At 45.9% G+C, this 16,890-nt stretch overlaps 1 protein-coding gene across 1 annotated transcript in view; it reads left to right on the top strand.

The window, feature by feature from the left end:
- Window positions 1–279: 279 nt before the first annotated feature.
- LOC142765501 (uncharacterized) overlaps window positions 280–16,890 on the top strand; it is a 34,987-nt gene continuing 18,376 nt past the window's right edge. Inside the window, exon 1 of the mRNA XM_075866591.1 lies at window positions 280–444. Within this exon, the coding sequence (XP_075722706.1) occupies window positions 393–444 (52 nt within the window). The 5' untranslated portion in view covers window positions 280–392. The remainder of the gene's footprint in view (window positions 445–16,890) is intronic.

The raw sequence follows: 16,890 nt of genomic DNA on the forward strand, positions 1-16,890 counted from the left end.
GAACAAATTGATTTCCCAACCCATAACACTCTTTTTTTTTCTGTTTGCGTAGACGCCCTTAACGCAGCGCACGGCAAATTATGGTGCGACATTTCACGACAAGGAAAGCGCGCACTCGTGATGTTCTGTAGAGAATGGGGCAGGACTGAGGTAATCACCATAACGAAAATGATCGCCAAGGCGAAGGTACATGTACGGGCTTTTTGTTGTTGCTTGCCGGTATTTTTCTGCGTCTGCTACTGCCTGCGCCCTACCGAAAGAAAAAAGAACACGAACAGTTTATGTTCATTCCACACATTTGCAAGCGAGAGTTGGTGTCCAAAGCTGTTCAGAACTCCGAAGGCAGTATACCCGTCACATTGGAAAACTAGTTGCTTTCGGTGCAAGAAATAATGCGCATCCCAACGTGGTTTTTTCTCACGTCCACACTGGCCACCTACTGCGGTAAGCATATTATTTTGGTTGACAGATAAGTATTTTCATTACCACTGTTATTGTGAAAAACAATGCGGCTGATCCCTGTGATATAGGAATTGGTAAAACGCGCGAAAGTGAAATGTAATTTCACAGAAGCAGTTCATTGTTTATTACACATAAATATATATGTATATTGGTGTTTAGTGGCTACAGCGCCCTTAGATGTTTATGCAGCCATATTGATACCTGATGGCACCCTTTTCCACTACGACAATCAGCGACTGACGACAGGCATGCACTTTCTAGAGGCACTGCACGCACCGCGCAAATCACACTTGAACCACAGCGTTCGCAAACAATGCAAGCGGACCGAACAAGATTTCACTTAATCGTTTTTAAACCGTGGTCTGCTTCAGCGAAGCCGCGTGACTTGTGCGTCGATGGCCATTCTGTGCATATGTGCTTCGCATGCAGCGTCGCTTTGGGAAGCAGTCTCCTGCTGAAAGGTCGCTGCAGTGAGGATGCGATCATTTCGATTCGTGCATCAATCTCTGTGTGGCAACCAGTCGGGTCACGATGCGTTCGACTTCACAAACTAGGGAGACAGAGTTCTCAGCTTGTACAGTTAATGAAGGAAGGGCTCCCGCTCTCGCCCGGCATGTCAATCGCTGCACCGAACACACTTCAATTACATTCACCTGTTGACGCCATCGTATTTTAGCGTCGCCTAATGCAACAGTTCTCGTAGTAGGTGCAATCGCATTCGTATCAGTAGATGGCAGATATACACTATTGTCGCATATAGAAGCTGCGCTACACTACACATGCAAGTACAATGCGAAAGACGAAGCACGCAACTCAACCAACACAACGCGAAAGACAGAGCTCATAACATAACGCGCTGGTTTCACCGAGTGAAACCAGCGCGTAGACCATATCGCCATCACAGAATGTTGGGCTAGAAGTAAGGTTACACCTATAATTGTCCTATGCATCGCTCGCTGCACCATCCTCAATTCAAGCTGAGTCCTCCTTGTAAGCTTGCAGTTTTCTGCTCCATAGGTAAGTATCAGCAAAATGCAGCTCTTATATACCATCCTCTTGCGTCGTATGGCTCGCCGATTGCGTGTCCGATACCATAGAATGACGTAAAAGAAAAACTATAAAAACAAGTTTGCTTTTTTAGCCAAATCGTGTACTTGCAATATAGACCAAAATACTTCGCATATTACAAAATACAGAGACATACAAGGGCTCATAAGACAAATAGCACAATAGTTTGAAAACTCACGTGTTCCAATTGAAGAAACCCCCTGTGCAGAGTGAGACAGCAGCGTTGAAGGTGTCATTTTGCCAGCCTTGCAGGACAGGATTTCTTCGCTTAGTGGGCCACATTTACCGTGACAAAAAGCAAGGGCACGCAGGCCGTGCACACGCGAAAGCCGTCCTTATTCACAGCAGTTGTTATTTACAGAGCCATTATCGCTTCTCCGAAATTTCGCGGCAGTGAACAGCACATAGGCAAATAAACAACCCACGAACGGTATGCAGGTAAACACCGCGCAAAAGTGTGCGTTGCCTCGTTGATTCGGTAACACGCCGAACCATACACGAGCCAACATAACAGACTGTCCGCATACACGCCCATCCCTTATCTGTGGCGCTCGAGGAAACAGAAAAAAAAAACGGCGCGATCAACCATTTCACCAAGTGTCATATGAGCCATGAAGTAAATTGCCTGTTTACTTTGACACGTATAAAATAAACAGTATTTGAAAAAAAGTTCATTGAATTTGCGGTGTTTCTTGTCTGTCCCTTCATCAATGGATATGTAAACTGGTAGGGCACCTTCCATGGAAGCCCACGTATTCAGTAGTCGGCGGCTCGTTTCCACTGTCGCCATCTGCGTATGGAGGGGACAACTAAAAACGAACAAAAATGAAAAAAAATAAATAAAATACGGCGTCACAACCGGAAGTGGTAGCGACGTCGTGCACTTACCCCATATGGCACACGAAATTGAAATTGTTTTAATTGCTGACATTTTACGTGCCGTTATAAACACGCAATTTTATTGCGCCTTACGGCTTGCTAATGGCGTGTGCGAGCGAAAATAAGGACCAATGAAAAATATTGATGAAGCACATTTTTTTATTATCCAAACGGTGTATTTGCAATATACACTGAAAACTTCGCAGATGAAATTGCGACACAAGTGTTCCCGACCACCATAGCGTAATAGTTCGAAAACTCAGATTGCCAAATCGTGGAAAACCAGTGAAACGACAGCAGCCCCTAGGATATCGATTTGACAAGCGTAGTGTGCAGTTAGCGTGTCGCATTCACCATCAACAAAAGCGAAGGCACGTCGGCCGCATGCGCCAGCGAAGGCAGTGGACCATCAAAGAGCCGTTATCTACACCTTCTGTGAGCTACTTCAGCTCTGAAATGTCACGCCAGTAAACAGCAAATAAGCAAGTGAATATGCTAAGGAGGGGGGGGGGGTAAACAATAAGAGGGAAAGGCAGGGAGGTTAACCAGGCACATGCCCGGTTTGCTACCCTACGCTGGGGGAATAGGAAAGGGACATAAAGATGAGAAAGAGAGGAAGGAGAAGAGAGAGAGAGAGAAAAGGAGGATTGTCAGTCAATCGGCTGGCGCGTATGCAGCGGTGGCACTACACAAAAGTTAAAGGTGGTCACAGAGGCCTGTAGTCTTCAAAAAGCACAAGACAGCTTTGACTGCTTTTTGAGCCGACGAAAGGCGATGACGGTGTTCCAGTAGCATCTGCACAGAGAGTGGCCGATCGTCTAATTGTCGCATTGCATCCGAAAGCTTCTGTCTTTCAGAAGCAAATTGAGGGCAATGGCATATCAGATGGTCGATGTCTTCTTTGGTGCAGCAGACGTCGCATTCCGCATTGTCGGTCAATCCGATGAGGGTTCTATATGCTTTTGTGAAGGCAACCCCCAAACATAGGCGACAAAAAAGTGAAGCTTCACGTCGACGAAGTCCGGATGGAGGTCGAAGTTCGAGTCGAGGGTTAATTTGGTATAGTCTCGTATGTCTTATGCTTGGGGTGTTCCACTCCTGCAGACTCAGACTACGTGCCAGGTGACGAAGTTGATTTGCAGCGTCAGTCCTTGACAAAGGAATCGGAAGGGTGTGTTCTTCTTGGTGCGATGTACGAGCCGCGTTGTCTGCGGAATCATTGCCACTGATCCCACAATGGCCAGGAAGCCACTGAAACTTGACCTCGTGGCCTGTTTCTGTGACGTGGTGAACGAGCTTGACAACTTCGTAAGTTATTTGTTCATGGCAACCTCGTCGAAGGACTGACTGCATGCTCTGTAGGGCTGGTTTTGAGTCGGAAAACACAGCCCATTCACTAGGTCTTTGGGATTTTATGTACTCTATGGCGCCACGCAAAGCCGCAAGTTCTGCCGCTGTGGATGTAGTGGCATGTGACAGTTTGATTCGCAGAGTGATTCCTCTAGCTGGAATCACCACCGCACCACCAGAACCAGACGCTGTGGTTGAACCATCGGTGTATATGTGGACGTGGTTGTTGTACATTTCGTGCAGATGGCTCAAGCTCAATTGTTTAAGGGCTGACGATGGCAAATTTGATTTTTTCCGTATTCCTGGAATTGAAACACGTACTTGTGGACGTGTCAGGCACCACGGAGGATACACCAGTTTCTCAGCAGGCGTAAAACCTGACGTAAACGACGCACGATGAGCGCAGACAATTGCACTAAATTTCGTGCGGGGCCTCTCAGTAGCGAGGGTTGCCAAGTGGTGGGAAGGATTCCTAGCATGTTGCCTGAGGTACGTACGCATCGTTTCAATGGTGATGTGCGTCATGATAGAGTAGTCCTGTGCAATGGCAATTGTTTCAGCTGTCGATGCGCAGCGGGGTAAACCAAGGCATATCCTAAGCCAAAATGGTTGATTGGGCGAGTTGGTGATACATGACTAATTATGAAATGGAAGCGCACAACGTAGAAGCAGACGGAAAGACAGGGACAAGCGCTAACTACCAACTGAAAGTTTATTCGGAAAAAATATGAAATATATACTAAAAGATGATACAGTGTCAAGGCACATACGATAACACCAAAGCATAGACCAAAAATGGCAACACCGATAGAATATCTTAGTGCGTCAGCCCTACCTTACCATCGCTTACTGTGCTTTACATTGATTAGTTAACTTCTACGGCATCTGCTAATGTTTAAAAACGCTAGCTCCTTATCGGACAAAGCGATTGATGGTTTGCTGACGCAAGCCCCGTGTTCCGCTATGTGTGCTGCTTCAATTATAAGCCTTGTGCGCTCATCTTTGTGCTTTTGGAGAACTACTGTCTTATCAAATTGTACTTCACAGCCACATCTAGTGACATGCTGGGCAAGATAACCATCATTGCCGCTACGAACATTGCACGCATGCTCACGCAACCTGTCGTTGAGGCATCTTCCAGTTTGCCCAATATAACAGGCACCGCACGAAAGTATGATCATGTAAACTACGTCACTAATGCAGTTGACAAAACGGTTCCTGTGCTTTGTTTTACACCGCTGTTCCCTGTGTCTAGCGCCACATGTCAGTCTAGCCAGCTGAGAAAGCTTGTGTGGTGCAGAGGAAACTACACGCACTCCCATGCGCTGCCCCACCTTTTTCAGGCGGTGGGTAACCTGATGCATGTAAGGGACAACAGCTACTCTTTCTCTTTCTTTTTCGTGGGTCCTGTTGTCACGTCCTACTGCACCATGTCCCTGGCCATCTTTAGCTCTCCGTTTTCTACGGATACTTTCGGCCACGGACACCAAGACCGCCTCAGGATACCCTGCTGACTTAAGCCTAGCCACCTGATTGTGGAAGCTGGCCTCCATTGAATGCATACAGGACCGGTCAAGTGCATTAGTGAAACACGTACTCACTATGCCTCTTTTTACAAGTTTGCTATGAGCCGACGTGTACGGCAGAAGCGGTTTCCCCGCGCGTGGCTGGAATTCCCAGCAGGTATGTTCAGCCCTAAACGTAAGCCTGAGATCCAAAAACCTGATTGACGAGTTTTCCGGCATTTCATGGGTCAATACAAGTGGACCAAGGTATTTCTTAAAGAGAGACAACACATTATTGGCATGAGACACAAAACCTCGAGGATCACACTTCATTATGACTAAAAAATCATCAACAAATCGAAACACTTTCTTCGCTGCAGTGCTCACTAATTCTTGATTAACGGCCCTGTCCATTTTCGCCAACAACAAATCACTCAAAATTGGGGCCAGACACGACCCAATCGACACGCCCTGTTTCTGAAGATACACGTTGTCATTCCACTCTACATATGTGGAGTTGAGATACATGCCCAATAAGTCTAAAAAACCACTCGCACTCATTCCTGTGCTGTTCTGAAATGACACTCCACCGAACACTTTACCTCATGATGCGTTGCTCACTTGTATTGAAGAATGCATTGACCAATTCGGTGGAGTGTCATTTCAGAACAGCACAGGAATGAGTGCGAGTGGTTTTTTAGACTTATTGGGCATGTATCTCAACTCCACATATGTAGAGTGGAATGACAACGTGTATCTTCAGAAACAGGGCGTGTCGATTGGGTCGTGTCTGGCCCCAATTTTGAGTGATTTGTTGTTGGCGAAAATGGACAGGGCCGTTAATCAAGAATTAGTGAGCACTGCAGCGAAGAAAGTGTTTCGATTTGTTGATGATTTTTTAGTCATAATGAAGTGTGATCCTCGAGGTTTTGTGTCTCATGCCAATAATGTGTTGTCTCTCTTTAAGAAATACCTTGGTCCACTTGTATTGACCCATGAAATGCCGGAAAACTCGTCAATCAGGTTTTTGGATCTCAGGCTTACGTTTAGGGCTGAACATACCTGCTGGGAATTCCAGCCACGCGCGGGGAAACCGCTTCTGCCGTACACGTCGGCTCATAGCAAACTTGTAAAAAGAGGCATAGTGAGTACGTGTTTCACTAATGCACTTGACCGGTCCTGTATGCATTCAATGGAGGCCAGCTTCCACAATCAGGTGGCTAGGCTTAAGTCAGCAGGGTATCCTGAGGCGGTCTTGGTGTCCGTGGCCGAAAGTATCCGTAGAAAACGGAGAGCTAAAGATGGCCAGGGACATGGTGCAGTAGGACGTGACAACAGGACCCACGAAAAAGAAAGAGAAAGAGTAGCTGTTGTCCCTTACATGCATCAGGTTACCCACCGCCTGAAAAAGGTGGGGCAGCGCATGGGAGTGCGTGTAGTTTCCTCTGCACCACACAAGCTTTCTCAGCTGGCTAGACTGACATGTGGCGCTAGACACAGGGAACAGCGGTGTAAAACAAAGCACAGGAACCGTTTTGTCAACTGCATTAGTGGCGTAGTTTACATGATCATACTTTCGTGCGGTGCCTGTTATATTGGGCAAACTGGAAGATGCCTCAACGACAGGTTGCGTGAGCATGCGTGCAATGTTCGTAGCGGCAATGATGGTTATCTTGCCCAGCATGTCACTAGATGTGGCTGTGAAGTACAATTTGATAAGGCAGTAGTTCTCCAAAAGCACAAAGATGAGCGCACAAGGCTTATAATTGAAGCAGCACACATAGCGGAACACGGGGCTTGCGTCAGCAAACCATCAATCGCTTTGTCCGATAAGGAGCTAGCGTTTTTAAACATTAGCAGATGCCGTAGAAGTTAACTAATCAATGTAAAGCACAGTAAGCGATGGTAAGGTAGGGCTGACGCACTAAGATATTCTATCGGTGTTGCCATTTTTGGTCTATGCTTTGGTGTTATCGTATGTGCCTTGACACTGTATCATCTTTTAGTATATATTTCATATTTTTTCCGAATAAACTTTCAGTTGGTAGTTAGCGCTTGTCCCTGTCTTTCCGTCTGCTTCTACGTTGTGCGCTTCCATTTCATAATTAGTCATATCCTAAGCGCTTGGGCTTGAATATTTTGGATTGTGCGCAGGTTCGTTTTGCATGTGTTAGATATAACAGGTAGGCTATACCGCAGGAATCCAGTAAATAATACCTTGTACAGCTGTAACATAGACTCGACAGACATTCCCCAACTTTTTCCAGCAAGAAACCTGAATAAGTGACAAATGGCAGTCAGCCGATTTTTAACGCAGTTTACGTGGGGTGTCCAAGACAGGTTTCGGTCGATTACGACTCCCAAGCACCTGTGACTCCGGCTGCATGACACCAACTGCCAGTTAATTGATATGCCGTAAGCGGACATTGGTTTTCTGGTGAAGGCCACGACTGCACACTTCTCACTTGCGATTTCAAGCCCTTGTTTGCGTAAGTGGTACGATGTCACTGATGCTGCCTTCTGAAGTCGAGCGCGAAGTTGAAGTCGAGTCACACCTGATGTCCACACACAGATGTCATCAGCAAAAATGGAAAGTCGTACACTGCTTGGTTGCTAGCCAACTAGTTCAATGAGTGTTAGGTTGAACAGCGTCGGGCTTAGCACTCCGCCTTGCGGGACTCCTCGGCTGCAGTAATACTCGGGTGTCGGGCCATTCTCTGTCTGCACGTGAAATGATCTATTCTGTAGGTAGCTCTGAAGCCACGTATATATCCTGCCACCGAGTCCCACTCCTTCTAGTGCGCTGAGAATGGCTTCGTGGGTGACATTGTCGTAGGCCCCTTTAACGTCAAGAAATAGAGCAGCAGATAACCGCTTGCAGGCCTTCTGGTGTTCTACACATGTCACCAAGTCAACTACATTGTCAATTGACGAGCGGCCTCGTCTGAACCCGGACATGGCATCTGGATATATTTCGTAGAATCCTAAGTACCATTCCAGACGCGTTAAAATCATCCTTTCCATAACTTTTCCCACACAGCTTGCGAGGGCAATCGGGCGGTAAGAGGAAATGTCCAAGGGTGACTTGCCGGCTTTGAGAAGTGGAATCAGGCGGCTTGACTTCCATTCCTGTGGAACCATGCCAGTTTGCCAGGAGTCGTTGTACAGCTGCAAGAGTGCCTGCCGAGCTTGATCTCCTAGGTGACACAGAGCGCGGTAAGTAATGCCGTCAGGTCCTGGCGCCGAAGAACGTCTACACAAAGCAAGCGCAGCCTTTAGTTCGTTCATTGAAAACGAAATCTCCATTCGGGGATCACGTGAGGATACAGAAAAGTCGGGCGTCTTTGTCCCAGTTGAATTTGAGCCGCAGGCAATCCTTCGACAGAAGGAATCTGCGACATCAATCTCTTCGCAGCGTAAGTGAAGTGCCAGAGATTTTAATGGGTAGCGCTGAGTAATGGTTGTACGAAGACCCCGGATAGTTCTCCAGATTAGTGACAGAGGCTTTCTGGGATCCAAAGACTCGCAAAAAGATACCCATCGTTGCTTGGCTAGCACCTCCATGTGACGCTGTATTTTCTTTTGTGTGCGTCTGGCCACTCTCAGATCATCAAGTGACCTCGTGCGTCTATAACGTCGTTCTGCACGACGACGAATCGCTCGGAGTTTCTCGAGATCAATGTCCATATCAGTGCGAGATGAGCTCACCGGAAGCGAACGTGTCGTTGACTGTAGGGCACTCTTTATTGCGTCCTCTAGGTTGAAAGGTGAGGCGCCAACATAGTCTTCCATGATTAACTTGTATTTTTGCCAATCGGTGCACTGGACGGCTCTGGAGGACTTGAGACTTGGAAAGCCATCAATCTTCAGGTATGTTGGGATGTGGTCACTACTCCTTGTTTCCAAATCCGAAAACCAGTGCACTCTGCGTGTGAACGAGCGTGAGACGAAAGTGAGGTCCAAGCAACTGCTATAGGCCGATCCGCGCAGATAAGTAGGGCTGCCATCATTCAGGAGGATAAGTTCACATTCAGAAGCGAAAGACACTAACTGTCTACCTCTAGTGTTGACCCTGGAGCTTCCCCATAAGTAGTGGTGGGCATTGAAGTCACCAGTTATCACCCATGGCTGGAGAGTTGAATTCAAAATTCCACGCAAGCGCTCTCGGTTTAGACGACTTGATGGATGTAAGTAGGCTCCGATGATGGTGAATGTGGTCTTCTTGTTTTTTACTGTCAGGCAAACGTACTGGTTTTCTTCGTTAGGGGGTACAGGGTGATGAACATAAGTTAAGTCGCGCCGTATGAACACAACGACCTTGCTGCGTTCTCCATGGGTAGAAGACGTAAAGCACTCATATCCAGACAGTCTCATCTGGGCTGATAGGTTCGGTTCACAAATCACAATTATGGAGAACTGGTTTGTGAATACGTATTGCCGGAACTCGGACATACGCGCCCTAAGTCCTCTGGCATTCCACTGAAGGACAGATGCGTTCTTGACCTCCTCGCGAAAGGATAACATGTGTCGGGCCATCGTTTTACCTTAGAGCTGCAAGCACCGGACTCAAAGTGTCCAGCACTTGGAGTGCGCTCTGCGCTGATGGGGTGTTCATGTTGCTTAGGAGCATGCGCATTGCGCTCATAAGGGTCTGCAACATGTTGATGACCTGGCGATCCTCAGTTGTCTTTTCATCAGTGGTTCGTGATGGCATCGAGGTTGGCGGGGATCGATGCACCTCTGAAACAGGCTGTGTTCGTGGAAGTGATGGCCACTCTTCACGATGTGGGAGTCTTGACCCTGATTCTGTTTTCGGTGTCTCCGTCTTCGCAGAGCTTGACGATGGGGGGCCAGTTCTTCTTGCTTGAGATGACGGGTCTCTATCGGCAGATGCCACGTTGCGTGATGATCTTCTGTGGTGACGCCGACGTCGCCTGACAGAAGCAGCGGCTTCCCTGTGCGTTGAATTGTCACGCACCATGCGTTTCAACACCGCGCGTTCATTTCTCACTCGTGGGCAATGTTTAGACGACGCTTTATGAGCGCCGTGGCAATTGGAGCATTTGAACGCAGTTGCGTGGCAGGTATCTTCTGAATGAGGTTCGGCACACCGCGGGCACACGACATTGCTGGTACATACTCCTTTGACATGTCCCATCTTGAAGCATCTGAAGCATTGTAGGGGCTTCGGAATGTATGGACGGACCTGATGGCGAACGTGGCCAACTTTGACGTGTGGGGGAAGACTGTCTCCCTCAAAAACAATCTTCAGGCATCGTGACTGACCAAGCCTTGTGATGTGCTTGATGAGGATGTTGTCTGTAGTTGGCTTTATCAAGATTGGGAAATCGTCAGCGGGAATAGAAATGTCCACGTCATAAATGACGCCAACACTGCCCTTACAGTCAGTGGGGATCACTGATTTAACTGTGACTCTGTCGATTTCCGAGATGTTCTGCAGGCTTTGCAGCGCACTACGGTGTAGAACATCAACTGCCAGAATATTCTTGCGTGAGTTGATCCTGACGTCTTTAATTTCATTTGGAGCGAGTCCTTCGAGGTATGCAGAGAGGACTTGCCTGTTAAGCCGCCGTAGGTTGGCTGAAGGGTCCACTGCCATGAAGAGTATAGTGTGTGGCCAACGCTGCGCGGTAGCCTGCACGGTGGATATACTCGTCGCCGACGATGTTCGTAGCAGTCTTCTTTTTGCATTGCGGCTCATGACGACTGTGTAGTCGTCATCCGATGACTCGAAACCGTCGGAATAGAGCTCCGTTGCCTCGCTGTCTGTGCCACTTGAGGTGGTCCCACGTTTCCTAGCCGCTGCCAGACGTAGCGGTGGTCCACCTCGAAAATCCTGAGAGGCTTCTTCATCCATTCTCGCAAGAAGGGAGCAGCAGCTCCCAGAATTTGCGGTAAAACAACTAGAAAATTTGAGACAAGGGTACAAGCGTTCTATGAAATAGACACTTCGTCGTCGTCCGAATATGCTAAGAAAGGTACACACAAAACCATAATGCAAAAGTGAACGATCTCTCGATGACCCGGCAATGCGCCGAACTAAACACAAACACTCTTAGCTTATTGCGTGGATATGTCCCCCACCTTCTTAATATATGACTTTCGACCAAAACATGCTGCAATCAATCATTTAGCGAGTTGTCAGAAAAACCGTAAAGTGAATTTAGAGATACTTTTGATATAGTTAAAAAACGAGTACACTCGAAAAAAATTATATTGAGTTTTTTTTTGTTATTTTCCCCTTCTCACGTAATCACGCAATCGTCGGTGGGCGTTTATGCATGTGGAAATGGGTGTTCGACACTTTACGTTCCAAGTTTCGCGACCAATATAATTTGACCATGCCCTTAATACGTAGTCGTGCTTGCATCGTACACAATGCACTGATGTCTGTCACCATAAGCCTCCAACCACTTTACCTCTTATGTTTTGCGACCAATATAGTTTGAGATTGGCTGACTCCTCTCTAATTTCACTGTAGTGTCTAGAAAAAACCACGCCTGCTAGGACCGCAAGGCTGGCAAGGGGTGGTCCTGGTCGTATGAATGATTCAGTGCAAGTGATTTTTATCGCTATGAGAAGACCTCGTGAAGTAGTTAGGAAAATAAACTTCATGTAAGAGATTACCGGGCTCAGTAACACTGGCTAGCTTAAAATACTCCTTCTGGTGGTCGCAGACAGTTTGCTGAAATATATCGGACAGCATCACACACACACGCACACACACGCACACACACATAGAGAGAGACGAGCGTCACAACCTCACATGCACGTAGGACACAAAATGCGTAATCTCCCTACAGGAAATACGTGAGCTACAGCGTGGTCCTGTATCAACATAGCTGACAGAAAGCATGGTGCAGTGGGGGTGTCTGGATGACAGAACCAGAAAACATGCATCGCATCTTAAAGACGGCACTGCTCATAATATGTTTTTTTTTTCAGAAATGACCTTCCCAGCGCGCCATATAGCATGGCGCTGTAAATGTTTCAGATGGAAGGCCAATTGATATGCAAAATTGCAAAAAATACTGCCATTTTCAAATGCGGGCATTAAAGCATCAGCGCACCGCAATTACAACTTACAAGAAAAACAGTACAGTTAAGTGCCGCGAAGCATCGGCGAATGGGCATAACTGACAGGTTATAATTGCGGCACGATAGCTAAACACAATGTTTTAATTATCTTCTGCCACAAAATGCGCTCAGCATGAGTATAACGATGTTGAATTCTTTGATTCGTGATATACCAACTCCTCTTTCGTCCTCCGCCAGTTTTCTGCTTTCTAGTAACCTTACGCAATCACAGCAATTTGTGTATGTACAGAAGCACAAAGTTTTAGGGGCCCTGCTGCACATTTTTAGCATGGTCAGTAAACGCTGCCGATTGGTGGTGGAGGCACCCTAGAACAAACGAGCCAGGTAAAAAAGCGCAGCACGTCGCCAGAAACTAAAAAATGATAAATTTCAGCTAAAAAGTGCTTTATCTTTCCTCTTCCCTTGAGAAATGACGAAAGAAGCTCGAAAATCATTCGTAAACGGCCTTCTATCAGCAATTGGCTGATTTGAGCATGGAGCGCTTGGTCGTTACTGGGTCTGCCACGGGAGGCCGCGGCTTGTCCACGTGCGCGCGCGCGATCACAGTGAAAAAGCCGTGTATTCAAAGAAAAAAATAATAAAAAGAGTGCTCAAGGTCACGAGGCGCACGTGACGTATATTATTTGCCCATTCTATTCCTCCCTGCTTAGCTTCCAGTGCTTTCGTCGGGACGAGAGAAGAGAGAATGGAATTGCAGCGTGCGGCAAATCTTTGTATTTCAATCGTAGTGGATGAATTCTTGAAATGTTTGTGGCGTCCATTTCGTGACAGAATGAGCTCATTCAGTGAAATTATTTCACTTTTCTTGAAAAGGTATTTCAGGGCCTTTTTCAGCTTTCTCTGGTTCACTTGTGGATCTTGAAGCTCCTCATAAAAAAAAAAGGGCAGGCCTGCGCGGTATATAGGCACAGCACAGTCACAGCGAAAGCTGGAAAAACAGTCTTTCAGAGCCTTTTCATAACACTCATTGGGTAAGTACTGTAAGCACATGTACTTGGTAGCCACTAGGACATTAATACTAAACTTTTGGGTAGTAGGCCGGAATTCGCTATGCTATTTTTTGTCATTCTTGTGAGAAGCGTGGTATCCGCTAAACACTCGCAAGGAATTTTGTGCCCATTGTCCATGCAGTGGCTGACGATAATGAGGAATTATGGCTGAAGTGGGCATGCGCCACAGTTAGTAGGTGATCAAGAACAAGCTTTTGTTGTGGGTTGGAGCTTTGGACGGCCCACTCGTTATACTATTCGCATTGTGCGACGAATCTGTTGCAAAACGCTTTATAAGTCGTATTAACACGATTGCTTTCCTGATATCAAGCCTAAGGCATGATAACGTCCCTAAGGCAACTTTTACAAGCAACAATAACGTACGCTTGTTGCGCGAAGATTGCTTTGTTAAAATAGTAAAAGAATCGGTACAAGAGGTAACACAGTGTCGACAGCTGCCAATTTTCGCTCAATGGGAAAGGTTCAAAGAAAGAGTCAAGTATCAGGCAATTAGTATTTCATGCGAAATAGCGCAAAGAAAAAAGCTGAAAAGCACTATCTTTATGATTTACTTCATAAGCTCCATACTTTTGAAAGTCAACAGCCGGGATTGTACGGAGACGAGATAAATGTGATTCGAGCACAGATACAAAAACATGATACAAATTTATACAGAGGAGCTAAGATTCGTTCCCGTGTCACCCATTTCACTGAAGAGGAACCCACTAAAAAATCCCTCGGGGATGAAAAGAGATATGCACTTTCTAAACAGATACTGCAAATTGAGTCACGGGGTTCCCTTTCCGCAGAGACATGTGAAATAAGAGCGGCATTTGAAGATTATTACAAATGTCTGTTCACCGCGGCTGAGCTTCAGGAGAATTTTGAGTAAGAAGCTAACCACTTCATTGCCCTTGTGCCTCAGTTACAAGATGATGATAGACTCACTGTAGAGGGGCCAATAACCAGAGAGGAAATTAAATTTGCAATAACAACGTTGCAGAAAAACAAAACTCCTGGCCCAAATGGCCTTAGTGGCGAATTTCACATAGCTTTTCAGGAATTCCTGATACCTTTCCTTGAAGCAACTTTTTAAAGATGCTTACGACCGTGGCGAACTTCCTCCTTCTTTCTATCAGAGCCATACAACATTAATCCCAAAAAGTGCTGATCCTGGTGCATTAAAGGGAGTTAACGAATACAGGGCCATTTCGTTATGTAACGTTGTCTACAAAATATTTGCTAAATTGTTGACAAATCGGCTACAGACAGTGATTACTAAATGTGTAAATGACCACCAAACATGTGGAATTCGTGGTCGCTCTATACAGACAAACATTCATATTGCACGTTCAGTTCTTGAGTGTATTGATGGTAGCATGGGCCAAGTAGCCCTCCTTCAAGTAGACCTTGCAAAAGCATTTTATAAGGTACAGCATGCTTTTTTGTTCCGGCTCCTAAGACACCTGCAGTTGGGTGAAGTACTGTACAATGGTATCTCACTCTGTTATAAGAAGTGCACAACTAGGCTATAATTGTAAATCGCACACTTTCCAATATAATTGAGTTAAATTCATCTGTACGTCAGGGATGTCCGCTGTCACCTTTGCTTTTTGCAATTTATCTGGAACCATTATGTTTAAGTGTGCTCCTAAAGTCCAGCATAAGAGGCTACCGACATGATGCTGAGGAAGTTAAAGTTCTAGCTTATGCAGATGACATTGCCTTCTTTTGCGCTGATAAACCCAGCGTTCAAGAACCAGTCAACACTACTTTACGTTTCTGTGAAGTCGCTGGGACCGGCATAAATTTTGATAAAAGTAGTGAATTCTCGCTAGGCATGTGGGCCCAAACTCCTTCGGTCTTCGCAAATATTCATTGGAATACGACTCCTATGGAATACTTTGGTGTGCCTCTCGATAACTATTGTAACAGTGGCCCAGACTGGACCACTGCGATAACTATAGCTATACGATCCGCCGAAAGGTGGCAACATGGCTTTCCATTTTTGCCAGAGCGAAAGCGTGCAATATATTCCTTGTATCGAAGCTTACTTATATTTTGCAGGTGTTGCCTTGCTCTCGGGTACACATTCAAGCCTTTCATAGGATATTTGCCTGCTTTAGTAGGAGCTCATTCTGGGATCGCATGAGAAGAGATCTTTTTTTTCCACTTGAAAAGGGTGACCTCAGCCTTGTGCATTTGTTCATGCGACAGTTGGTGTTGCGATTTTTCTACCTCAAGGATGTGTGCCACCCATTTTTATTAGCGGTTCTTCGTAACCGTCTATGTTACCACCTTCCTTTTATTCATGTCACAACAAGCGTTGCTAAGGAATTGCCGTTGCGAGGATTCCTAAAAGAAATTGTTGATACTGTCAGTTTTTTTGAAAGCCAGGTTCACCTTAGAGTATTTGTATATTATTGACAGAACAAATTTAACCGCTGCACTTAGGAATAACCTTTTCCCCGAACCTGTTTATCGAAAGCCATATTCGCTTCTGCCTGGTCGCGATGTATTATTTCGTGTACGTAGAATGTGTATATCTCCTTCAGCGAAAACATTTTTCTTTAAACTGCACACTTCCACGCTGCCAGTGAAAGCGTGGCTGAATGAAAAATCAATATACGTACCCTGGACAGTGAATTGTAGACTCTGCAACCAACCTGAGACTACAAAGCATTGTTTTATTCATTGTCATGATGCTTTTTATTTTTGGGACATTCTAAAAAGAACGTTAAGAAAATAACTTTAATCACAGCTCATGTTATTAGGTTCCTTACGTTCAAAAAGAGTCTGGCGAATAGTACTCCTTACGACTTGTTTATGTTGTTGGGACTTTATTCATTATGGAAAAGTCACATGATCGATAGACACGCCGAGCCACCATGGTCGACGAGATCTGTCTTCCGAGAAGCAGCTGCTCAAGTGCGCAGTGTTGTCGAGACTTTTGACCCCGTTCTGGAGTGGCTTCCCGTTCATGACGCTTGTGTGTGTTTGTCTGACTTCTGATGAAGTATGTTCTGTGTACTTTACTGGTGATAATTTCATTCATTAAAGAAAAAAAAGCACCGGCTTGACTCAATGATAGAATATTGAGCTGGAATGCAGTAGACCTGGGTTCAAGCCCCACTGTGTCATTGGTGCAAGATATTATTTTTTTTAATTTCGCGCGATGTGGTTACGTATAACGGGGGGGGACAGGGGACAACGGCGGCGGACTTCAACTGCGTGTGACCCGAAAAGTGATCTCATAACAGCTCTCGCTGTAAAAATTCAACCAGTACTGCTCCGCAGGCACCAGTGCAATAGCGAAGCTTCTGGCCGTCCCCTCATCAGCCTAACGAATTTATGTTTCGGAAGCTTTTCAGATACGTTGGACGATTTATCATTAGTAAACAATCTTGCTTAAGTTTTGAGTTGGTAGTGTAGATTCGTTACACCTTCACCATACCAATGATCTACAAAGTTTTCAAAAGATTTTTTCGCTAATGATGCTCTGATATGTTCTATCACTG

This window comes from Rhipicephalus microplus, chromosome 6 (genome assembly GCF_043290135.1).
Source record: "Rhipicephalus microplus isolate Deutch F79 chromosome 6, USDA_Rmic, whole genome shotgun sequence".
Taxonomy (NCBI): Eukaryota; Metazoa; Arthropoda; class Arachnida; order Ixodida; family Ixodidae; genus Rhipicephalus; species Rhipicephalus microplus.